The 25,612-nt window shown below is 42.1% G+C and overlaps 1 protein-coding gene across 1 annotated transcript; it reads left to right on the plus strand.

Moving 5' to 3' along the window:
- The first annotated feature begins 843 nt into the window (after window positions 1-843).
- Window positions 844-24,741, plus strand: LOC120540179 (V-type proton ATPase subunit S1-like protein). The gene is made up of 7 exons (XM_039770732.1): window positions 844-944; window positions 7,018-7,049; window positions 7,136-7,221; window positions 7,355-7,590; window positions 14,751-14,801; window positions 23,317-23,560; window positions 23,770-24,741. Exons 1-7 carry the CDS (start codon window positions 844-846, stop codon window positions 24,001-24,003), a joined length of 984 nt encoding a protein of 327 aa, XP_039626666.1. The 3' UTR covers window positions 24,004-24,741.
- Window positions 24,742-25,612: the final 871 nt, after the last annotated feature.

A 25,612-nucleotide genomic window follows, 5' to 3' on the forward strand; every position in this document is an offset into this window, starting at 1 on the left:
AGATTGCCGGGAAGCACCTGGAGCACATCCGGGTGTGTATAAAATGGGCCACCTCCCTTCATACGGGGGCTGGAATCGGGAGAGGAGGCAAGGAGGCGGCCTGAAGAGAGAGAAAGCAGTGTGACATTGGCCTGAACTTTTGGGGACTTGTAGGGGTTTGTGTGCACTTGTAAATATTAGTAATGTATAATAAACGTGTTTTGGGTGACTTGAACGTGTCCGCCTGTCTGTGTCCGGGCTGGCTTCCACAAGAGATAAGAAAAGTGAATAAGCATACCACAGACAGCCACAATGGCACATAAAGAGTTTAGTAGTGGGTGGCTGTAATGTTAACCCATGTGCTTCCTAATTCACACTTTAGCCATTAAAGGGCTACACTATCTGCAGTCAGTTTTCTTCTGAAATTCTGTTTCTTAGTAATAATTTGCAACTAAAGCCCAATTTTAGTATTTTTTTTGAAGCATTTAGGTTCAACCAGCTGCACATCCAGAGTACAAAGCAAAGTCCGTCTAAGTCATTCTTATTCAGTAGTTTCTCCTCTATTAATTTTTGCCAGTTAGCTGTGATATTAATGGAGATCATGGTTGCTAATGTAACTGCCAAAGTTTAAGTCCCCTTAAGCGGGTTAAAAATACTGCCCTAATTGCAACATGCAAAAATAAACACAGGCAAACAGTGCAACTAATGCCGTCTTTTAATGGGTATTCAGAGATGCGTGTTAGGTCATCTCCAGATGACTATTGGCCAGCCTCCCTGCCCATCAGTGCTTTAAGGGTTAGGCTACATTATCAAAGCAGCTTAAAAGAGAAGCTTCCTCTGGCCCAACCTGATCTGTTTGGCTCCATGGCAAAATACAGGACAGCAGAGGCTTTTTTAATGACTTTTCTTGTTTTGATCACATTTTCCATATCACAGAACCAAGTGCCTCCTGTAGTGGACACAAGGTAAGTGATTTCATTCTTTTCAAGTTAACTTTATATCGCTGTGCAAATTATTACATTTGAAACGCAAGGTTTCGTTTTATAGGACACCAGTGTAAATGCAATGCTCTGTATCATTTTATACTCACAATACAAAGCGAAAACTAATCTGATTTCAGCTTGTGATTAGTGGAGGTTTTATAATATATCTGAACAAACTGAAATTGAAATCTTTTTTTCCTGTGAATTCAGGCAGTAGTCTGTCCAGTGGAGTATGCTAGACAGTATGGCCCTCAAGTGGCTCAGTATTAGACAATGCAAGTTCCTTCCTTTCCATCCTCTCCTCTGACTCTGAGGGGTAATGTAAGTGAGCCTCTTTATCTGACACTGCTTTAAGGTGTGCACATTATAAAAAAAAAATGTTGTAACTGTAAATTGCCTTTGGACACTCTACAATAAAAATGAAACATTTGCAGGTTTAGTCACCACCACCTTCAATTGTAAAAAAGGTGCATTAAAGTCAGTTTTTGTATAACTTGCAAATGGATTTCAGTATAGAAATGAGTTATATAAAACCATACATCTGCCAGTTTAATCCCCACTCTGGGATTGTTGTGTAAAGCTGAGTGAGTTACTCGACCTACTGTACCTGTGTAGTTCTCGAAATTTAGTGTCCCTCACCCATACTACAGTATATATTGCCATGAGAGTCCTGTACATTAAAAGGATGCAGTAAAAATTACTGGTTGTGGGTTCACTCACCAAGTCTTTCTGAAACCCTGTGTGAACTCATAACCTGCTCAGTTCAGGCCTATTTTCTACTACATTGAAAATCAATCTGCAGCCACATCCACAGGGATGCCCAATAGGCCTACAATCCTCACGTTACCCCCACGGGTATGCATGTTGGCAATCCAACAAAGGGAAGTTGCCACCTGGTGCATAGGGGGAGTCAAGAGCCCTAATAGGTTATTCCCCTGGTCCTACCATTACATGAGTCTTCTAGGCGTGTAAAGATCCATCATCCTATTTGAGAGCAGGACCACCAGGTTCTACAGAGAGAGGTGTGGCCATCTGTCCTATTCTGGCTGCTATTTCAATATATATATATATATATATATTGAAATAGCAGCCAGAATAGGACAGATATATATATATATGGGTGGTGCAGTGGTAGTGCTGCTGCCTCACAGTGAGGAAAACCGGCTTTGCTTCCTCCCTGCATGAAGTTTGCATGTTCTCCCCGTGTCTGCATGGGTTTCCTCCCACAGTCCAAAGACATGCAGGTTAGGTGCATTGGCAATCCTAAATTGTCCCTAGTGTGTGTGTGTGTCCTGCGGTGGGCTGGCGCCTTGCCCGGGGTTTGTTTCCTGCCTTGCGCCCTGTGTTGGCTGGGATTGGCTCCAGCAGACCACCGTGACCCTGTAGTTAAGATATAGCAGGTTGGATAATGGTCAACCCGCTATATCCTAACTACATACCCAACCCGCTATATCCTAACTACAGGGTCACGGGGGTCCATTATCCAACCCGTTATATCCAAACTACAGGGTCACGGAGGTCCATTATCCAACCCGCTGTATTCTAACTACAGGGTTAATCCCAGCCAACACAGGGCGCAAGGCAGGAAACAAACACACACACCCACACACCATGCACAATTTAGGATCACCAATGCTCCTAACCTGCATGTCTTTGGACTGTGGGAGGAAACCCACGCAGACACGGGGAGAACATGCAAACTCCACGCAGGGAAGAAGCAAACCCAGGTCTTCTAACTGTGAGACAGCAGCGCTACCCACTGCACCACCGTGCCACCCCCTATATATATATAATTTATTTTATTTAAGCCAAATGGGCGTATAACAACAACAACAGCAGTTATTTGTATAACACATTTTCATACAAATGATGTAACTCAAAGTGCTTTACAAGATAAAGAAAGAAAAAAGAAAAATATAAAAATAAGATTAGGCAATACAAAGGAACAAAGAATAAAGTAAGGTCCGATGGCCAAAAACAGAAAAAACAAAAAAAATTCAAGTGGGCTAGAGGAAAAAAACAAATCTGCAGGGGTACTTAGGCCACGAGACCACCCAGTCACCACTGGGCATATATATATATATATATATCCATCCATCCATTTTCTAACCCGCTGAATCCGAATACAGGGTCACAGGGGTCTGCTGGAGCCAATCCCAGCCAACACAGGGCACAAGGCAGGAACCAATCCTGGGCAGGGTGCCAACCCACTGCAGGACACACACAAACACACCCACACACCAAGCACACATTAGGGCCAATGTAGAATTACCAATCCACCTAACCTGCATGTCTTTGGATTGTGGGAGGAAACCAGAGCGCCCGGAGGAAACCCACGCAGACACGGGGAGAACATGCAAACTCCACGCAGGGAGGACCCGGGAAGCGAACCCAGGTCTCCTAACTGCAAGGCAGCAGCGCTACCACCGCGCCACCGTGCCGCCTATATATATATATAAAATAAAAAACACATCACTGTATAATAGATACATAACCAAAATATTCATTTTCCAAATAACCAAATGGTTAGACATTAAATGAGCAACAATCATAAGGGAAAAATGCATATATACAATGTAAAATTCTAAAGAGATGAATTTAAGACAGCTTTGGAAATTTATGTGCACCTCACTTTCCCCCTCGCTCTCTTAGCTTACAAAACACTTGTAACTTAAGTAAAATTTACTTGCCTTGCCTTTATTTGAATGAATTAAAAGAAGCAAAAAATAAAAACAAATGAGCAATCACTTAGTAATTGAGAAGTAACTGTCTTACATTTTCAAACAAACTGCTTGATTGGAAATTCGATTGGCACAAGTCGGAGTAAAGTAAGTAATGTGTACAGTATAAATGTGAAAGGTAATACGGTTTGGGAACTGTGTGAATGCTGGCTGTTTTCCCCAAAGGTCACAGAGTTAGTTGAATAATTAAGTTCTCAGTGCGGTCTCAGCCCACACTATTTTTCGGGTAAAGCTTTGGTGGGGCTTCCAAGAACCTGAAGAAGTGAATTCACCCACCAATTTCTGACCATGAGCTTTTCTTTCTCTCTCCCTCTCCCCCCATGACAAGTCCACTGTTCAGTGACAAAAAAAAATGCAGAAAATTTCAACATAAAAAAGAATTGTAAGTGCTTGGAGTAGAGATTTCAACATAAGATTTCATTAATTTGAAGCATATTGCTGATATGGCCATCTCTCTCTTCTCCATGAAGTCCAGATGGAGATAAGGGGTACTATGTAGGCCAGTTGGAGCATGTGATGTGTTTAATCTTGCATTAAGAGATTTCATGTTGTGATACAATATGGTTAAAAGCAGGATGGCATTGCCCTTAGAGACGCTGACTTATCTAGCTCTCTGACACCTAACAGTAATAAAAATAAAAGGGAAAGAACATGACCACAGTTATCCACCTTCCAGTCTTCTAGGTGACCTCTTAGAAATATTTCATTAAAGTACTCTAAAAGGTGTCCCACTAGACCATATCCAGCTATTACATAAGGGCGGGTTGCCATCATGTCAGTGAGTCCCAGACAGCTAGGCTGATTAGACAACACAAGCGGATAATTCCTCTGGAGCGCAGCGCATTTCAACATCTTTCGTCTTCTAATCCAGCTCTTCCTATTTCCTTGTGTAACCTCCTATTAGCCAGCTTTATATTTGACAGCTGACTTTATACTTGGTGGGATGAACATTGCTGTTGTGACAGATTAGGGTTTTCTTGCACCCTTGTACCCTCAGACACCACGCCAGACACCAGATAAAAGTCCAATAATAAGATTTATTATAATAATAAAGTGCAAGTGCACAAAGCACGCTCCTCTCCACTATTCTCCAATAAATCAAAACAATCACAATATACAATCCTCCTCTCCCAGACGCTTAGCCACCCTGCCTCCGAACTCAGCTCCCCGTCTGGGAGCTCCCATAATTCTTTTATATTCCCTGACCCGGAAGTGTTCTAATCCCAAGTCCATGTGATCTCTTGTCACTTCCGGGTCAGATAAAAAGTCCTTTTCTTCACCCCGGAAGCACGCCATTCCCCATGTCCACGTGACTCGGACGTCCTTCCGGGGCTTAGGGAAAATAAACACTGTTCCTCCCTGCAGCATCTCCTAGCGGCCCCCACGGTATCCAGCAGGGCTGTGAATAAAGAATCCAATGTCCATAATGCCCTGCTGGTCTTCGGGGCACCTCCATACTGCAGGGAGGGCTCCACCTGGCGGCGTGAGGGTATTGGCCGGGATGAAAAGCCGGCCATACATCACACTGTGTATAACTGTTTAGTTATGATGGATGGGCATACTCACTACACCGTTACCCATACCAACTCATTTTGCGCTTTCTTGTTTTAAAAGAACCTCAGTGATGATTTTATCATTACATTCTCAGGAACCATGTTACAAATGTATACAGTGGCTTCATAAAGGATTCAGACCGCTTCACATTTTGCTTCCATTATTGTATTGTAGAATTCATTTTAAATGGATAAATTTGCCATTTATGCCCATTAATCTACACTCAATAACTCCCAACGAAAAAGAGAAAACATGGTCTCAGAAAGGTTTTCAAATGTTTTAAAAATCAAAAACTCAAATCTCTCATTCATATAAGTATTCAGACCCTTTAGTAGCAACTCCAGGTTCAAATCTCCTTTGCACAACTAAATTTGGGCAGTCTGTCCAATTGTTCCTGGCAGATCTTCTTAAGCTCTGTTAGACTGGTTGGGAAGTGTCTGTAAACTGCCATCTTCAGGACTCCCCATACATGTTCAGCTAGGCCACTCAAGGTCAATCAGCGACTTGTCCCAAAGCCACTCTGGTGTTGTTTTGGTTCTATGCTTCAGGTCTTTGTCTGTCTGAGGAGAGAGTGTCGACCTCGTCATTGAGAGGTTTACTTACCTCTGCAGTGACATTCATGACTCTGGTGACTCTTCCTATGAAGTCAGTAGACGGTTTGGGAGAGCATGGGGTGGGGTTTGGTCACAAAGTTGCTGGAAAGGGGTGTGTGGCATACTCGATATCTATGCAAAATGACGAAAGTCCAAGTCTTTAGAGTCCTGGTGCTTCCTGTCTTGCTATATGGTTGTGAGACATGGACGCTATCCAGTGACCTGAGACGAAGACTGGACTCCTTCATGTGTGTCTCTTCGGAGAATCCTTGGGTCCCGCTGGTCTGACACATTACCTGCATTGTAAGGGAGTATCAGTTACGGCACTAGCAGCCATGTGGCGCGATTCCTCAACAGTGATCCGGCTCTCAGGATCCTCATTGTTGAGAACCCAAGTGGCTGGACCAGGCCAAGGGGACACCTACGTAACTCCTGGCTGCTGCGTCAGATGGATCATGTGACTGGACCACATGTCCGCCTGGAGGGTTACTAACCAGGATCTGGAGCTGTTTCATCATGTGGTGGGTGCGGCAATGTGCTGTACCAATGCACGCTCCTCAACCTGACCTGACCTGATTATTATTAACCCACTGCAAGGTGCCTATCGGACAATGATTGGAGTGGTAGATGTAATCATTTGCTCCACAAGACTTACTCCAACCTAGAACAAGCTGGTAGCACAACGAGGACTGTGTTTTTTGATTTTTCCAGTGCTTTCAATACCATCCAGCCATCCCTGTTAAGAGTTAACCTCAGAGATATGCAGGGGGGTGAGCCTATGGTGTCCTGGATAAATGGACAGTCAGGGAAGAAAGGGTAATTTACAAGATTAAGATACATTAGGGTTGTTTTGTTACATGTTTTTGTTCACAATATGATACCAACATTATTTGTCTTAAACAAGTTCACACAATGAATCAAGTACCAACAATCCTGGGGTTTAAAGTCTGAACCTCCAGCCACAAGAGGGCATAAATTGCCTTTCCGTAGACGAGCTGATCAGTTTGGCTGAGGTGTAAGCAGGATAAATGTATACTTGTAATGAAGATGGAAGGTTATCCAATGAAAGAGAAATATATCTATCTTTTTCTGTTTTTTGAAGACTTATTTTCACTATGTCAGCCTTTAGTTTTATTATGTCGTAACTTTTTTTTTTTTTTTTTTAAGTTCACATGTAGAAGAAATCATTATTGAGAATGGTAAGTTTAAATGGAAATGTAATAAAAAATTAAACTATTTTAGCAAAATGAGATTTTCAGAGGATTGATTTGCTTTATTTACACAGGCAAAACAAGAAATTGGTCTCACAGTGCCTCAGTACTAGAAAGCGTTTTCATCCGTACAGCTGCTCTTCACAAGAGCAAGCCACAGGTAATCCACATAGCTGACTGATATTCTTTTCTGTCTTTCATTGACAACTTTAAAGTGACATTTAATGGACTGAACAGGCATGAAATAAGTGCTTCCTGCCTATTTAACATACACAATTTGCTTGTTTCTATAGCCTCAAGTTTCTCATGGCCCACTGCGGTCAAGGAGAGGAGCACTGCCAAGTCGAACTAGAGCTTCTTACACACCATTAAATGTAACTGTCAATGGAAAGTCATGCATCCTGTTCTGGGCTAAGAAGCTGGAGATTAAACTGAAGGATCACACGCAGCTTGACCTGACGGGCAGGATCTTTGGACCAAATGCAAAAGTGAATCTGAAGAGCTCAACCTGCAGTGAACACAAGGCAATGTGAGTCCACTTAAATCCCTGTTTATTCAAATGTAGCTACAGTCATATGAAAAAGTGTGGGAACCCCTCTTAATTCTTTGGATTTTTGTTTCTCATTGGCTGAGCTTTCAAAGTAGCAACTTCCTTTTAATATCTGACATGCCTTATGGACACAGTAGGATTTCAGCAGTGACATTAAGTTTATTGGATTAACAGAAAATATGCAATATGCATCATAACAATAGACAGGCACCCCAACAGAGATATGACATCAATACTTAGCTGAGCCTCCTTTTGCTCCTTTGAGCCTCTAGACGTCTCTTATAGCCTGTGATGAGTGTCTGGATTCTGATGTTGGTATTTCTGACCATTCTTCATACAAAATCTCTCCAGTTCAGTTCAATTTGATGATGGACAGCCTGCTTCAAATCATCCCATAGATTTTCGATGATATTCAAGTCAGGGGACTGTGACGGCCATTCCAGAACATTGTACTTCTCCCTCTGCATGAATGCCTTTGTAGATTTCCAACTGTGTTTTGGCTCATTGTCTTGTTGGAATATCCAACCCCTGCGTAACTTCAACTCTGTGACTGATACTTGAACATTATCCTGAAGAATTTGTTGATATTGGGTTGAATTCATCCGACCCTCGACTTTAACAAGGACCCCAGTCCCTGAACTGGCCACACAGCCCCACAGCATGATGGGACCTCCACCACATTTGACAGCAGGTAGCAGGTGTTTTTCTTGGAATGCAGTGTTCCTCGTCTGCCATGCAAAGTGCTTTTTGTTTTGACCAGATAACTCCATTTCTGTCTCATCAGTCCAAAGCACTTTGTTCCAAAATGAATCTGGCTTGTCTAAATGAGCATTGGCATACAACAAGCGACTCTGTTTGTGACGTGAGTGCAGAAAGGGCTTCTTTCTCATCACCCTGCCATACAGATGTGCTGAATTGTAGAGCGATGTACAGATACACCATCTGCAGCGAGATGTTCTTGCAGGTCTTTGGAGGTGATCTGTGGGTTTTCTGTAGCCATTCTCACAATCCTGCTCATTGTTAAATTCTGCTACGTACTTCTAAAATTTTTATTTTTATACTGTATTGAGGATTTATTCTGTTCTGTGTATTGTATTGTATTGAGCTCCTTCTTTTTGACACCCACTGCACGCCCAACCTACCTGGAAAGGGGTCTCTCTTTGAACTGCCTTTCTTAAAGTTTCTTCCATTTTTTCCCTACAAGGGATTTTTTGAGAGTTTTTCTTAGAGAGTCAAGGCTGGGGGGCTGTCAAGAGGCAGGGTCTGTTAAAGCCCATTGCGGCACTTCTTGTGTGATTTTGGGCTCTACAAAAAGAAATTGTATTGTATTGTATTGTATATGCCGCGTTTGTATTTTTCTTGGCCTGGCAGACCTGAGTTGGTTTAACAGCAACTGTGCCTGTGGCCTTCCACTTCCTGATTCCATTCCTTACACTTGAAACTGACAGTTTAAACCTCTGAGATGGCTTTTTGTAGCCTTCCCCTAAACCAGGAGACTCAACAATCTTTGTTTTCAGATCTTTGGAGAGTTGCTTTGAGGATCCCATGCTGTCTGTCACTCTTCAGAGGAGAGTCAAAGGGAAGGAAGCACAACTTGTAATTGACCACCTTAAATACCTTTTAGCACTCATGATTGGACACTCCTGTCTATGAAGTTCAAGGCTTAACGAACTCATCCAACCAAGTAATCAGCATTGAGCAGTGACAGGCATTCAGATCAGCACAATGACAAGGGGACCCACATTTTTGCACAGCAAGTTTTTCACATTTGATTTCATTTCATACAACTGAACATACATTCAGTAAACACCGCAGTGCTCAGATGTTCCTAGGAAATGAAAGACATACCACTGTTATCTTTTTTGTTGAATGTAGAATAAATTATTTTGCAGGCTGAGAGGGGTTCCCAAACTTTTTCATACGACTGTATTTGATATTTTGTTAACAATGAAGGAAAATGAACAGTTTTGCCCGCCCAGGAACACCAGACTACGCTAAGAAAATGGGGCATGGAGGTGAGAAAAAGAATTTATTGACTGATTTATGTTAATCAATCATTTATTTATCATTTTTCCCTTTGGCAATGCTAGTAATTAATGAAATAATTTGGTAACACTCACACTTTATTTTCCTTACCTCACTCTGTAGGAGGCTTTACTGGTCGTTAGATTTAGATCAAGGTAACTGAAGCATACTTGTTTTTAAAAAAACAGGTTAATACAGAAATAAAACAACTGCATGTATATTGACACAGAAGACAGGACACAAGACAGGCAAACATTATCGTCACTGTCAATCCTTTAGCGGGCATCTGGACAATGGTGCCCGCGGAGCCAACATGCTACTGTAGGTCCAGATGGGTTTTGGACATCCCGCACGATTTGGTTCCAGTAGGTTCGATCTTGTGCTATTGCCTTGGACTCTGTTAGGTTGAGTAGATGTTGTTTGAGGTCGTCCTCAGCTTGAAGTGCCCAAGTCTTCTTAGGTGTATTTCATTGTACTTTCCAGGTAGTTGGGCAGTTTCACCATAGCACACAACAAGGGAGTCGTTTTTCATCCATTCTGTACATATGGCCAAACCAGCAAAGTGTTCTTTTCAGAACAACTGGGTTGTCGGAGGCATCTGATCCATATCGTATCGTTTCACAGGTGGTCTTCGAACGAGATTCGGAGAATTTTCCGCAGGCATCGCATCAAAAATGTTTCTAGCCTGTTGAGGCCTGTCTGCAGAATAGACACATCTTAGTCTTGTTGTTTTATTGTTTTTTTTTTTTGTTTGTCCAGTTTAGCAACCCAAAGGAGGCAGTGGCTTGGCTGATTTGGCCGGACTCCTCGGAGGTTGTGGTTGTTTTCTTCTCTTGTATGACTGACCCGAGATATTTGAACTCCACTACTTGCTTAAGCTGAATGCCAGACTGCAGCTGGACACCCGCTGGACGTCATCACTCTCATTTCTTCCACGTTGATTTTTCAGTGCATATGGTTGCTCCTCATTTACTGTTTGCAGACACTCTGTAGCTTCGGCGTCACTGTCTTCAAAGATGGCACTGTCGGCAGAGAACATAAGGTCTGTGACATCACGGACAGACAAATATATAACATAGAAGAGGCTGACTGTTTACTGGTTATTTAGAGTTCTAACTGTTCTTGACACAGATACACAGCTTTATGGATGAGGTCTTAATGCTGTGTGGAGTTGTTCGCTGTTGCTCCAAGTTCAACTGGAGAGCGCTTCTTTCACTGGTTTGTACTTTTAAGTTTTTGTTACATGGTCCTTTGTCCATGGTGTGGTGTGATGCTGCTTTCGTCAACTCCCAGTTAGGCTTTTTGCTCTGCCCGCTGCATTTTCATATAGGAAAAGCATTACTCTTTCTGGCTGAAGAGTGTAGCGGCTGATACTCTTAAATTCTTAAAGTAATGCTTCTTTTCAGCCTTCTCAGACTGGGCTCAGTGACTGGCTCAGAGCTTGGCTTGGCAAGAATGAATCTTAGGGCTATTTCAGGTCATCCAGCTCCAAGGCGCTATGGAGTGCAGCTTCCAGATCAAATGAAGTTTGTGAGCTTTTTTTCTTCGCAGAGAGTGGGTGACTAGTGGGTGGCTTGTCACCACCCCAAAGGGATGGCCTGTCACCTTTCAGTTCACAAAAATGGAGCAGATTGTCAGCTCTCATCTTTCAGGTCCTCTAAGAGAGGGCGGCTCCTCCGCTTTCAGCTTCTCCCAAAGAGAAAGAAGAGAGGAACGTGGGTAGTTTTGAAGGAAGGTGTAACCTCTGGTGATTGGATCAAGGTCCCCTCTGGTCAGTGATCCAGTCCCAAGTTATAGAAGTGTTATTTTGTTCATCACGTCTAAGCAGAGGGTGGCACGGTAGCGCTGCTGCCTTGCAGTTAGGAGACCTGTGTTCGCTTCCCAGGTCCTCCCTGCGTGGAGTTTGCATGTTCTCCCCGTGTCTGCGTGGGTTTCCTCCCACAGCCCAAAGACATGCAGGTTAGGTGTATTGGCGATCCTACATTGTGCTTGGTGTGTGTGTGTGTGTGCCCTGCGGTGGGTTGGCACCCTGCCTTGTGCCCTGGGATTGGCTCCAGCAGACCCCCCATGACCCTGTAGTTAGGATATAGCGGGTTGGAAAATGACTGACTGACTGACTGACATCTAAGCAGAGTTCAGTCTGCAGTCATGAACCTAAAATGAAGGTCAATTTAGGTGCCTTTTTGTCTGAAGGAATCTCTGCAGAGGTGTCAGCTCAACCCTAATGTACGTCTTTGTTATCAGATGAAGTGCAGAGCTGACCAAAGTATTGTTATGAGCTGCACTTCAGCTATTCATTCAGGAATGGAGGCGGCTGGGGACTGCAACAGAATTTCTGTTTAAATCCTTTTTAAATGTATTGGTTTCACAGGCCTTGTGTGCCCTTAAATGCCTAGTAGAATGGGGCAATGTCTACTTTGTCCTACAGCGTCAACTAAATTAACGTATTTTGGTGCCTTTCCTTTGTTCGTTTTTAGTGGTGGTTTTTCAGCAAAGTTTATTCCTTCACTATTAAAACGGAGTGAGTCAGAGCCATCTGCGTTATATTAGATTAAATATGCTTAGCTATAAAAATTATATGATAGCTGCCATGATTGGCTTCAGCTTCAGCTCTCTGTGTCCTGGTTCATAAAATATTCTACCAGTCAAAAGTTTGGACTCACCCATTAATGTTAATGTCTTTGATGGAAATGAATACCTCTTTTTATTAAGACACCATTAAATTGATTTTAAAATATATTCAAGTCTAGTCGCTCGCCAAACCCCCTGGCCGTTGATCGCAGGGTCTTTAGGTCTGCTAGTTTGTTAAGGAGATCATTCCTGGTGGATATCTTCTTTTTTAGTTTAAAAATATGTTCTTTAAAACACTAGGGGGCTTCGCTCGCCAACCACCCTGGGCTCACATATGTGGATTTCACTTTCACCAAACAACAAATCTTTTAATTCTCATGGATACGCCTCTTCATTGGGAAGAAACACTACTTGATGGCAACACGAATTTGACGATCTACAAGACTCGGACTTTAAAGAGTTTAAATCCGAACAATATATTTGATCTCTTTTCGCTGTTCCGTTATTTCACAGAGTAATAATTTCCGCTTGTTTGCGCTAATGCGATCTTTCCTATCCTTTTTATGAGACTTTTGAATTTTCGTACTTCCATTATCTCTAACCTGCTCTGCATGTGTATCATGCCAACGTTTTTGAATTCTTTATGACGTTCTACTTTGTCATCTACTCTTTGTCTTTTATTTCCGGCCCCAGGCTGTGGTTAAATCTCTTAGCATAAAGTCTCATCTCGAGGGACGTGAAAGTGTCTCTCTCTGAAAAAGTCACGTTTCATCCCAGGCTAAAAAGTTTTGTCTCGTCCCAGGATTCTTTTATTATAATTAGAGACATTATTAACACTCGTAATGAATATTACTTCTTGAGGTTAGGAGCAGGCGCTGATGCAGTGCATTGCCACATTCACCACACGACAAACCAACTCAGGATCCCAGATTAGGACCCGAGTGCAGCCATTCAACGGGTGACACCTCAGTACCACACCAGTTCAGATGGAGTGGAACAGTGGGAGGTTTTTTTATGGTTGCTGGAGTGCCAATTCTGCCACCAACCTCCAAGTGTTTCCCTGCAGGTTGGAGGGCCTTCATGCAGAGATGGATGCAGATTAATGTCATACCCAGGATGGAGCAAATGCAAGTTAAGGGCCTTGCTCAAGGGCCCAACAGAGCAGATTCCCTTTTAGCATTTTACGGGATTCAAACCGGCAACCTTCTGATTGCCAGTGCAGATCCCTACCTCAGAGCCACCACTCCTTACTTCTTGAAATGACCCATTTTTATTTTATTACTAGCGACTGGGAGGCCGATCGAATCGGGCTACAAATTCTACGTTTGTGAAATCCATTCTTTCTCTGCAAAGAATTATTTGTTTTTTTAGTCCTTGAAATGATTTTGTTATCATGGCACTGATTTGTGCTCACAATAGACCTTTTCGGCCGATGTAATGAAGAGCTTCCTGTTTAAACGGGACTGCGAGACGTGAACTCAGCTCTTCGGCGCACCTCATTTGATTTTTTCTGACAAACAAATTTTCAAAACAAACCGTATTTTAAGACTCTAAACAGAGTCGGAGTAATGATTATGTTGGTGTGGTCGTTTTAGATCTGAGATCGGCTAAAATTTAAACAATGACCGTTGTTAATACCCAGCCATCATTACTCAGTTTGCCAATAGATATCAGAAGGACGGATGCCAAAACCGAACTGCCGAAAGATAGATTTCGACGTACAAAGCAAATGGCGATACGTTCTAAATTACTTACAGTTCCGGAGCTGTCGAAAGAGTTTAAGTCAGTCGACGATGTTAGTCCTGGAAAGTACGCCCCACCAAAGCAACGTTCCAAAAACCAACCGAACTTACTGTTATCTGCTCGAACCAACACCGACTTACTATACTTGGCCGTCCGGCGGCGTCACTGAAGCATTCGAACATTCTTAGCCAATCATGCAATACTGCGTCCGCGTTTGCCACGTAATGTTCTAACTAAAGAGGCAGAGTCCCATTGCAATGTTCTAGCTTGTATTGAGTCGAGGTATTGACGCGAACACCATACATACGGTGTATTGACGTGAACACCATAGATACGAGGTATTGACGTGAACACCATAGATACGAGTTATTGACGCGAACACCATGCATATCAGGTATTGACACAAAAACACCATAGATACGGGGTATTGACATGAACACCATACATACGGTGTATTGACGTGAACACCATGCATATCAGGTATTGACGCACACACCATAGATACGAGGTATTGACGTGAACACTATACATATCAGGTATTGACGCACACACCATATATACGACGTATTGACGCACACACCATACATGCGAGGTATTGACGTGAACACCATACATACAGAAAGTATCAAATTATATATAGGGATTTGCTCAAGACTGCAAAGCCCATTTTTTAGCAGCCATTCCTTCGGTCTCTTAATGTTCACCGCTTACCTCCATTTAGGTATGTTTAACCAAATATGCAAACTTTTCTGACCTACTTCATGACTGCTTATTAAAACTGTTAACTTGTGTTTTTTTAGGCTAGTTCTTAAACTTGGAGATGTGGAGGATCTGAAAGACTTTGTCATCAGGTAAGGTTGATTTAATTGAGAAATGGGGGAGCCATGATTAGTGAGTATTACCAGCTTACCTCAAAACATCTGCCTTCTCTACCTGTCAGTATACTCATTAAGTCCTATGAAACATGACATTCACAAACCAGCGTCAGTGCTCAAGATCACAGGGGCCTGAACTCACCCCAGCATTAGGAGGAAGGCAGCCCAATAATTCATCGCAAGGTCACCTCACACACACACACACACACACACTCATTCTCACTCTGGGACAAGTTGTCATCACCACACAGTTTGATATACAAGGCTGCCAAAACTACTCACTGTGCCACCAAATGTATACTGTAGGGTGCAATATAAAATAACCTGTGCAATACATGTAGTAAATCCAACTATCTGCAGTCATTAATAAAAATAAGTGAAATAAATGACTGTGATACAATCTTACTGTGATCCCCCCGGCAAATAATGTTCTTGGCTAAAAAGCTCATGGCTGCTGATTCGGTCTCCGGTATTGATAAGGTTAGTGTTGCTAAATGAGTTATTACCTGTAAGGGCCCCAAATTGTTGTTCACTATGGGACGACATTATATGCAGTATAGGTTTTGTGTTACTTGCAAAAAGTCAAAATAGCATTTTTTAAAAATGTGGAAAATTACTGTGACTCAGGCTTTTTCATTTTACCCCACTTCCCTGTGGTTAAGATATTAAACTCTAAAGACCATTAATTAATTAATATCTGTACATTTAGAGGGGTTGTTTGGTTCTTCATCCTCTATACGGAGAAGCAGTGCTAACCCGGGAACTCTCAACGCGACCTCGCAGTTATTAATGGGGCCACCTCTGTCTTGGAAGTTTTGCTTCTGTTTTTAAACATTTTTAGATTTTCAATTTTTATGTAAAATAGAGTAACAAGTGCAGTGTTTAAAGACAAATTACAAGCATGTGCTGAAATCGTTCAGTTATACTTATTCATCTTAATCTGTTAAGGCAAATATTAAAAAAATGGGAAAAAAAAGTAAGGGTCCCACAAAAAATATTGCAGAGAAAAAAAAGTAAAAACTCAAATGAGTTTAAAGCAGCAGCAAAAATAAAAATGAGCCCTGTAGTTATACTCTCTATGCTGTATACTGTATGTCACTTGATATAGTAAATATACAAGTAATGCTTCCTTGTAATGGCCTTTGGGATCTTTCTAATAATTCCTGGGGCTGTTGGAAGAAGAGTAAAACTATCTGAAGTGGCTACCCGCAGAGTGACCTCATCATTTGCCAGACTTGGTCAGCCCATAACATGATGACCATCTAGTTTACTCGCCAATCACTCAATGAGAACTTAGTCTGGAATTTTTTTTTACAGTTCATTAAAAACATTCTGTTCATTTTTTTTTTTTTTTGTTCTCTTTTGTTATTTTGTGTTGATACATTTGTCTATTCAAACAAGCCACACACAGCGGTTCTCAAACTGTGGAGCGCTGAAGCTGTACAAGGAGGGGCGTCGAATAAATGAACAAGACATCAAAATTAATTTTTTACACTTTTATTTCAAATTGAAATTTGCAAGCATATAATCACAACGAATGCATTATAACTAAAATTCAAATAAAACATTTCTAAGGCATAGATCTAATGACTAATATGTGCCTGCGTTAAAGTACACAGCCTGTCCAGGTTTGGTTTGATATTCGAGATACGAGACACTCGGAGCTCCTTTTCTATTTGAAGTTTGTTTCTATGACGAGCGGCGCCGCTGCTGCTGCTTTTATAGTCGCGTATTTTCAATCCAGAAAGTTCGAGACGTATCGGTAGCTGTCGCGAACATCCGGGTAACAGTAGATCAGGTGATAATGCGGCGTGGCGGTGTTCTAACGAGACATCCTACCCATCGAAATGATCTACTTACTGATACTACACGTGCGCAGAACAAAATTACGCGACTTTCAACAAAAAGGCTGTATCTCTTTCGGGCATTAAATGATGCATATAGAATAAATTGAGAAATGTTAACATTTCCATAAATTTGATAGACGACTTCTAAATACAACATGTTAAATGATGACATGGTATAACATTATAAGTTTAATGTTAATGGCTGTAACATATACGGTGTATATACCATTCATGCCAAGTAATCTGTTGCTTTTGTTGACATAGTGTGTAATAAATAAACTGTTAATTTAATGTGCTAAATAGAATTTGTTTATTTATTTATTTTATCTGTCGAAATAAACTACAGTAGGATATTTCGACAAAGTAGGACAAATCGTCAGAACAACAGCACCTCATTGGCAGCGTTGCCAATGTTGCCAAATTCCATCCATCCATTTTCCAACCCGCTGAATCCGAATAGGGTCACGGAGGTATGCTGGAGCCAATCCCAGCCAACAGAGGAACCAATCCTGGGCACAAACACACCCACACACCAATCACACACCAGGGCCAATTCAGAATCGCCAATCCACCTAACCTGCATGTCTTTGGATTGTGGGAGGAAACCGGAGCGCCCGGAGGAAACCCACGCAGACACGGGGAGAACATGGAAACTCCACGTAGGGAGGACCCGGGAAGTGAACCCGAGTCCCCTAACTGCAAGGCAGCAGCACTACCCACTGTGCCACTGTGCCACCCTATTGCCAAATTGAGTTCAATAATTTACTGTGTATTGGGTTATTTTCATGACAGCGGTATAATATTTGTCGGACGAAAATACGTTCGTCTCGCACAGATTGACTTCATCGGTGTCCTCGTTTACGAGATTTTTAAAAATTAAAACATATTTAATCGTTTCTTTACATAAAAAAAAATTAAATAAGAATAAATAATTTATTCTTTGTTTTTGGGATTAGAATTACTACCAAAAACCACACAAGGCATTTTAACAGTTATTAAAGCACTTTAAAAAAATAAATTGCAAATATTTCATCGAAGTTAGCCGAACACATGCAAATCTTATGGAAGTAAAAATGATAGGATACCGCGACACCGCACGAGCATCACACCTTTGTTAGATGTATTATGGGTTATTCTCATCTATCTTATATTATGCAGGGGGCGCAGAATTATTCCAGGTAGAAAAGGAGGTTTGAAATACGCAAGTTTGAGAACCGCTGGTTTAAAATGTCAGCAGATATACCACATGTGCTTCATTCAGAACAGGCCGTCTCCCTGAAGCTAAGCATGTTTGGGCCCGGCCACTACCTGGATGGGAGACCATCTAGGACAGGGGTCACCAACTCTGGTCTTGGAGGACCACCGTGGCTGCAGGTTATCATTCTGACCTTTTCGTAATGAGTGCCCTGTTTGTGCTGCTAATTAACTTCTTGTGAATTCATTTTAATGGACTTCTCTTTTAAGATTGGTTCCCCTGAATGTTCTCATCTTTCCTCTGAATTTCTTCGTTTCTTTCCTTAAATGCCACAAAAAAAGAAATGACACGTGAAGTGAGGGAGCCAACAGAAGGCCAAATAAGTCAGGGCCTCAAACTCCAACCAATTTCACTCCAACCCGCTGCTTAATGAGGTGTCAGTTCTTGTCGTTAATTAAACTCGTTCTTTAATTCCGTGGCTTGCTGCTGCTCTCGTGGTGCATTAGCAGACATTTCTGAAGCTTTTGATTTTCTCTTTTCTAAAAGCGTTGGTCAAATGTTTTGTGGACCTGAGCCGATCGACATTCCTGAGACGTTCATCTTTCTTTATTTTCAGATTCTTTATGATGGACACCAGTTGTTTTGGCTCATTTTTGTATCTCGTTATTGTTTGGCTGCTAATTACGCAAAAAAGAAACAATTAAGGGGTCTGAGTCTTCAAGATCAAGTCAATTAAAATGAGTTCAAAAGAAGTTAATTAGCAGCAAAAACAGGTCACTCCTTAAGAAAAGGGTGAGAATGAAAACCTGCAGCCATGGTGGTCCTTTAGGACCGGAGTGGGCGACCCCAGATCTAGGAAGAGCCTGGGTTGCTGCTGGCAGAGGTGTTGGAGAGGCCAGCAGGGGGCGCTTACCCTGCAGTCCCAATGTGGATCCCAATGCAGTGCTGTTAAAATGGTTCTGTCCTTCAGATGAGACATAAAACCCGAGGTCCTGACTCCCTGTGGACATAAAAGATCCCCGGGCATCCTTTGTAAAGAGCAGTCTGTCCAGGCTAAATTGCCCGACTTGGCCTAGTTATTCTGGCCCCCTAATCATCCTCTGTCTCTCACCACTTCACCACCTAACAGCTCATACATTATATGGTGACCCGTGTTGGCACCAAAATGGCTACCAGGTGGATGCTGCACGTTAGTGGTGATTGAACTGGCACCCCACTCACTAAAGTGCTTTGAGTAGTGAGAAATGTGCAATAAAAATGAAAAGAATTATTATTACTAAGTGAGCAGATTTGTTCCTTTACTTTTTGAAATACGCTTTTATTTTTTATCTATGTGTTGCTTTTGTTTTATGTTCTTATTCCATGATATTCTGGGCTTTACTGTACTTACAGTGGGTATAGAAGAGAATCCCCCCCTTCGAAATAGTCCACAACTCAACACACACTAATATTTTTTCCAGCTTTACTTACTCAATGCAATCTCTAACATCCAAGTGAAACATCACAGCTGCAGTTCAGAAAAATTATAAAAAACAAGAAATCCTGAGATGAATAAAGGATGAGCCCCCCCTAAACTCACTCGGGTGTCAGTGCCCACCATTCCCAGTGCAATTCCTGGCTTCCTGCCCCCTGTGCTCAGTTGTACTGAGTGTGATTAGTGAAGCTGTTCCTGGTCCATTCATTCCCTTGCTTGGCAGAGCAACTGGCAGCAAACAACTGACTACGGGTGGCAGGCCACTTTCAGAAGATCTCAGGGACAGAGTTGTGGACAGACGTGAGGCAGGTGATGGAGACAAAAACATCTCAAAGGCTTCATCAATCCCAAGGAGCTCAGTAAAGTCCATCATAAAGAAGTGTTTGGTACGACTAGGACCGCCCAAACTGGATGGAAGAGCAAAGAGGAAACTGGGAAGAGAGGGTACCGAGAGGCCAATGGCCACTTTGAAGGAGTTACAGGATTTGATGGCACAGAGGGGTCATCAATGGTGTGCATGTGACAACAATTTCACAAGCACTCCTCAATTGTGGCTTGTTTGGGAGAATCGCACTTCTCAAGAAAGGCCACATTAAGGCTAGTTGGAGCTTTCCCAGGATGCACCTTGAAGATTCGGATGCCAAGTGGAAAAAGGTCTTCTGGTCAGACGAGATAAAAATCAAACTATTAGGCCTCAACACCAACGGTCCACCAATGCAGCTCACTGTCCACAACACTCCATACCTACAGTACAGCATGGAGGGAGCAGCATCCTGTTGTGGGGGACCTGGGGCTCTCGTTAAGGTAGAAGGAAAAATGGATGGGGCAAAATACTTGAGGAAAACCCGCTACCCTCTGGCAGAAAGCTGAAGATGGGCAGAATGTTCACCTTTCAACAGGACAATGAGCCGAAGCACACAGCAAAACGGACCACACGGAGGCTGAAGGAGAAAAAAGGGAATGTCCTGGGGCCTCATGCATAACGATGTGCGTAGAACTCGCACTATAACATGATGCAATCACAAAAGCCGAAATGTGCTTATGCACAGAAAATTCCAGATGCAGGAATCTGTGCGTACTCCAACTTCCTGGTTCTTCCGCTCCATAAATCCGATCAGCGCGAAAACTAACCCACGTGCACGCGCCTTCTGTCCCGCCCCGTCTCCTCCCAGAATTACGCCTCTTTGAATATGCAAATCAATATAAATCGCCCTTAAGCTCAGCCTTCTGTGAAAAGACAATGGGAAAAAAAAGAGGGAAAATATAAGCATTTCAGCGAATACCAAGCGGAGGCAAAGAAAAACGTACTATTTGTTGGTTTAAACAGTGGAATAAACAACAAAAGGAAGTTGATCGAGTGACATAGTGTGATGGAGAAACGAGCTCAAGTTCACAAAGTCGCACAGTGCCCGACATAAAAAAGAAGTTGTCAAATATCAAAGTCGCCGTGAAAAAGCGAGACGTAGCCCACCGTCCGAGTGTCATGTGGGAGCTTATTAGGGTACAGTGAGAAAAAAAGGCACAGAGTAGGGAAAAGCACGAAATGTTAACTTCAATCTCGAAATATCCACTTTAATCACGTAGTTTATCTTGTCATTAAAGTAGAACATTATAAACTTCATCTTAAAATCATTTAATTTGCTAGTTTCTCAAATCCCATCGTAACTAAAGTAGCACGTTAAATGCTTTGTTTTGTATTTGATCTTCAATGTGCTCTATGCGTGTGAATCACTGCGCGCTTCCCTTCTTTCTCTTCCTCCGACGGGACACAGAATCCATGACATTCGTGATATTACAGCTCTCTGAGTAATTCAAATACTGAGATGTATACGTGATATCATTTTCATGATGGCAGGAGTTAAAGCACGTTATTAAACATGAGAACACGATGGCGCAGTGATTGTTCATGTCTCGCACAAGATGCTGCTGCGCCGTGCGCGACCTTCAATGAAATACTTTACTGTAGCAGTCCTGTCTCTTTCAAACGTACTAACCTGCAATTCCTGTCCTTACTTTTCTTTCCCCAAATACCCAATCGCCACACAATCAGCTCTGTAATAGACGTTAAGCCATCTGTAAGCTTACAACGACGATTCTTCAAATCTTTTAAGGAACATTGAAATATCTTCATAGTACGTGTTTAATTATTCTATCCATCTATCCTTCCAGTGTCGTGCCAGCCTCAGTAAATATACAGCGCAAGGCAGGAACAAAACGTGAACTTGCTAGGGCTGCGGCACCGTGTCTTCACGTGTTTAATTATTAACAATATAGATTACTGTATTTAAATGAAGTTAAAGTTTTATCTGTATAATATAATAAACATATTTCATCTTACAGATGATATCGTCATCATATGTAAATACGCGCTTTATAAAGTGGCTCAGGTTGTGAGATATTATAACTGTAGTGCAAGTTTACAGTGGGGTGATTGTACTTATAAGTACAGACAGTTCTACAAGGAGCAATTGATTGAGTGCATTTAAAGTTCTTGGGATGAAACTGATTCTGAACCGCGAGGTCCGTACAGGAAAGGCTTTGAAACGTTTTGCAGTGGCTGAGACAGCGTGTCCTTAATGCCGTATACCGATAATTCTCTTTCCGATCAGCTGCTGCTGTGATTCACACTCAGATACAGTGATATAAATACTCCGAGTCGTGCAGTGAGAGAAATATGGAAAAAGATGATCAGCTGTGGCAACTCCTAACGGGAGGAGCTGAAAAAAGAAGAAGAAGAAGAAGAAGAAGAAGAAGTAGAAGAAGTGAGAGTAACAACGCTAAAGCAGTTATGGTATTTGGAATACTATGGCTGTTCCCTCTACCATTATATTGTTACGAGTTAATTACAATCAGATGCGTTACACTAATAAACAATATGCGGTTAGTTTCTGTGTATTTATAAAGCCGCGTCATGAAAATAATGAGTAATCACACAGGAACAGTAGCACTGCTTTGACGCTGGGTGCCGCCAGTCTGCAAAACCGAGCGCAGAACTTGCGTACGACAAGGCATGAGGTACCGTGGAAAAGTGCGTGGCTTTACGCCAAGTGTAGGTTTTATACATCGCGATTTGAACATGGAAAAGTTCTTACGCAACATTTCTGTGCGTAGGCACCGTTTATACATGAGGTCCTTGGTGTTGCCAGTCAGAGCCCAGACCTAAAAATTACACTGAAAATCTGTGGAAAGATCTGAAGATAGCAGACCACCAACACTCATCATCAAGTGTGACCGAACTTGAACAGTTAAACTGTAAAGAAGAGTCGGGGGTAAATATTAAGTGGGCTCAATCTAGGTGGGCAAAGCTGATAGAGAAGAATCAACAGACTCAAGGCTGGCATTAAAGCAAAAGGGGGGGGGCAACAAAATGACATTGACATTTGGCTGATCCTTTATTAGTCTTAGTAGGTCTTGTTTTTTTCCCATACCATAAAACTTTCCCAACCCGCTGAATCCTAACACAGGGGTCTACTGGGGCCAATCCCAGCCAATACTGGAACAAACTCTGGGCAGTGCGCCAGCCCACCGCAGGGCACACACGCACCAAGCACAATTTAGAATCGCCAATGCACCTCACCTGCATGTCTTTGGACTGTGGGAGGAAACCCACGCAGACACGGGGAGGACATGCAAACTCCACACAGGGAGGACCCGGGAAGCGAACCCAGGTCTCCTTACTGCGAGGCAGCAGCTGGGAAGAAATATTAGTTTGTGTGTTTTCATTTAAGGCTGTAAAGTTAAAAAAAAAAAAAAAAAAAAGGGGGAATATTTCGAAGGGGGGAATTCTTTTCTATACCCACTGTAAATGTAAAAATGACTAGCACTCTGGACTTGTACTGTAAATGGAAGTGTGCTAAATAAAACGACATGGAAGTGCACAGACTGACTTACCACAAGACCTTTGTCCATTCCTGTCTGCTACTGGGCAGTCGCTGCCCACTGAACACTCATTGCGGTCTTTGCTTCACTTGGCAGGCTGCTAATGTCAAACACCTATTACGAATCAGCTGGGCAGAACTGGTTCAGCTTGGACAGCGTTCACATTCTGTATAACAAGACTTCAGAAGTGAGGTTTAATGCCACTGAAATTTATGCACCGGCAACTTCTTCTTACCATTGCCAGCATGTCAGCAGCCTCCAAAAGTATGACACATTGTTGGTTCCAAGTACCCAGGCGGACGGGGCTACCCTTCAACATGTCACCTTCACAGATTTCCAGGTAGGATTTTTTTTTATTTCTTTGTCCATCCTGTTCTAGCCGCTTGAGGAAATTACCCATTTGTGTGTCGCCGTAAAACAGAGGAGAACGTTTGTGTGATCAAAAGAAATCTGGAGATACAGACGTCAGTTTAAAGACGGGCACATTTCGAGTAAAAGGGTCAGAAATCAAGATTGCATTCTAATCACTTCACTCTTCTTATTTGACAGATTCAAGCGTTCAGCATTCAAGATGGGCAGTTTGCATCAGCAACTGACTGCGCCTCCTTCTTCACGCCGGCCATACTGATGGGCCTTATCATGTCTCTCATTCTGCTGCTTGTCTTGGCTTATGCCCTCCACATGGTTGTCCACTTGAAATCGATAGAGCGATACGATGAGCATAAAACTGTCTATTTCCCAAAAACGCAGTCTTCAGACTCTGGCGAGAAAAGCAGCTTATGAATAATAAGACATGAGAAGTGACAGTCTTATAAATCTAATATAATGACTCCCAGATTCTGCTGGTTACACTGCAAATGGGAAAGTAGAGTTCAGTGCCAGGAGATGATGATGTTGGTTTTCATTGAGAAATCGAAATTACCTGTCTGCCATTCAGTCTTGGGCAGCGCTGTGGTGCACTGAGGAGTTGGCATTGCTAACTGGCAGCGCAGTGGACGTGTCATCTGTGGAGTTTGGGTGCCCTCTCTGTGCTTGCATTGTTTCCATTTCAAAGGCAGCCCGAGCTTACGAGGTTGATTGCTGACCCACAAGCCTTAGGGATGCGCCCTAAACAGACCAGCGCCCCACGCAGGACCAAACTCTGCCTTGTGTTTGACGCTCCAGGGAAAAAAAGGCAGATCCAGAAACTGTGTATTCTGGTGGGCATATACACTGGCAAAGCTATCACCTCCATTTATCTTAAAATAATTAAGGTAATGATTCACACTTCATATTTTCAATCTGAACCAATACAATTCTTTTTATCTTATTGAACCCACAATTTTTAAGATGAGGCAAATCAAGTGAGTGATTGGGCGCAATTCACTTTTTTTATACTGAAGTAACTTTATTTTTTAAGTTGAAGCAAATCATTTAGGGTCATTGGATGTAATTCACTTGTTTCATACCTGAAGTAAATTTATTTTTTAAGTTGTTACAATTTAAAATGGTTTATTGGTCGTGACCTGTTTTTATGCTATTAGAAATATTATGAACAACACATTCCAATGCTGTACTTTTTACATTTATTTAAAAATCTAATGCAAGTACACAAGCAACTTGCAGTGTAAATCTTAAATATACAACAAGAAATTATTAAACGTTTCTACAGCTTTCTTGAAAGTGTGTTTTATTACGAGTTCTTATACTTAAAACGAACAGTTGAGAAACAGGGTCACTTACCGGAAATCCTCCGTTATAAAAGTCTGCTGCTGAAAATGATCGGACCTGTATATCCACGTCCACTCCACTCGGGAAAGTGTTCTTCTTTTTTAGGCAGTTGGAAAGCCAGCACGACCAGAAGAAAATACAAAGGACCCCTCAAACACGGCACACGAACAACCTAAAACATTTTAAAGGATTTTTTCCAGTGTGTTTTTAACCTTCACAATTCACTTGTTTTTATTGGACTATTTATTTAATGATAGATAGATAGATAGATAGATAGATAGATAGATAGATAGATAGATAGATAGATAGATAGATAGATAGATACTTTATTAATCCCAAGGGGAAATTCCCATACTCCAGCAGCATACTGATAAAGAACAATATTAAATTAAAGAGTGATAACAATGCAGAATCCGAGCTGGCCAGTATAGTGATGGGTCGTTCTTGAACGATTCGTTCATTTTGAACGAATCTTTAATGTGACTCGGGAAGAACGAGTCGTCTCGTGGGAGTGATTCGTTCAGTCGCGCATGCGCATTTGCGCACCTTCCTAGAGTTTCTGTATTGGAATTGATTCACCTGTTTCGAGTCTTCGGGTTTTTCAAGTCGTTCGTTCATCACATGACAGCCCCATAAGCTTAACCAACTCAGTCTGAGCCGGAAACAGAATTGATTAGTTCAT

This window comes from Polypterus senegalus, chromosome 12, assembly GCF_016835505.1.
Source record: "Polypterus senegalus isolate Bchr_013 chromosome 12, ASM1683550v1, whole genome shotgun sequence".
Taxonomy (NCBI): Eukaryota; Metazoa; Chordata; class Cladistia; order Polypteriformes; family Polypteridae; genus Polypterus; species Polypterus senegalus.

What these genes read in the sequence shown, in the direction of transcription:
- LOC120540179 (XM_039770732.1), top strand. Translation starts at nt 844, where the DNA reads ATGGCAAAATACAGGACAGCAGAGGCTTTTTTAATGACTTTTCTTGTT. An exon ending in CCTCCTGTAGTGGACACAAG is followed by an intron (nt 945 to 7,017) that starts GTAAGTGATTTC and finishes TTTTTTTTTAAG; the next exon opens with TTCACATGTAGAAGAAATCA. An exon ending in TCACCTTCACAGATTTCCAG is followed by an intron (nt 23,561 to 23,769) that starts GTAGGATTTTTT and finishes CTTATTTGACAG; the next exon opens with ATTCAAGCGTTCAGCATTCA.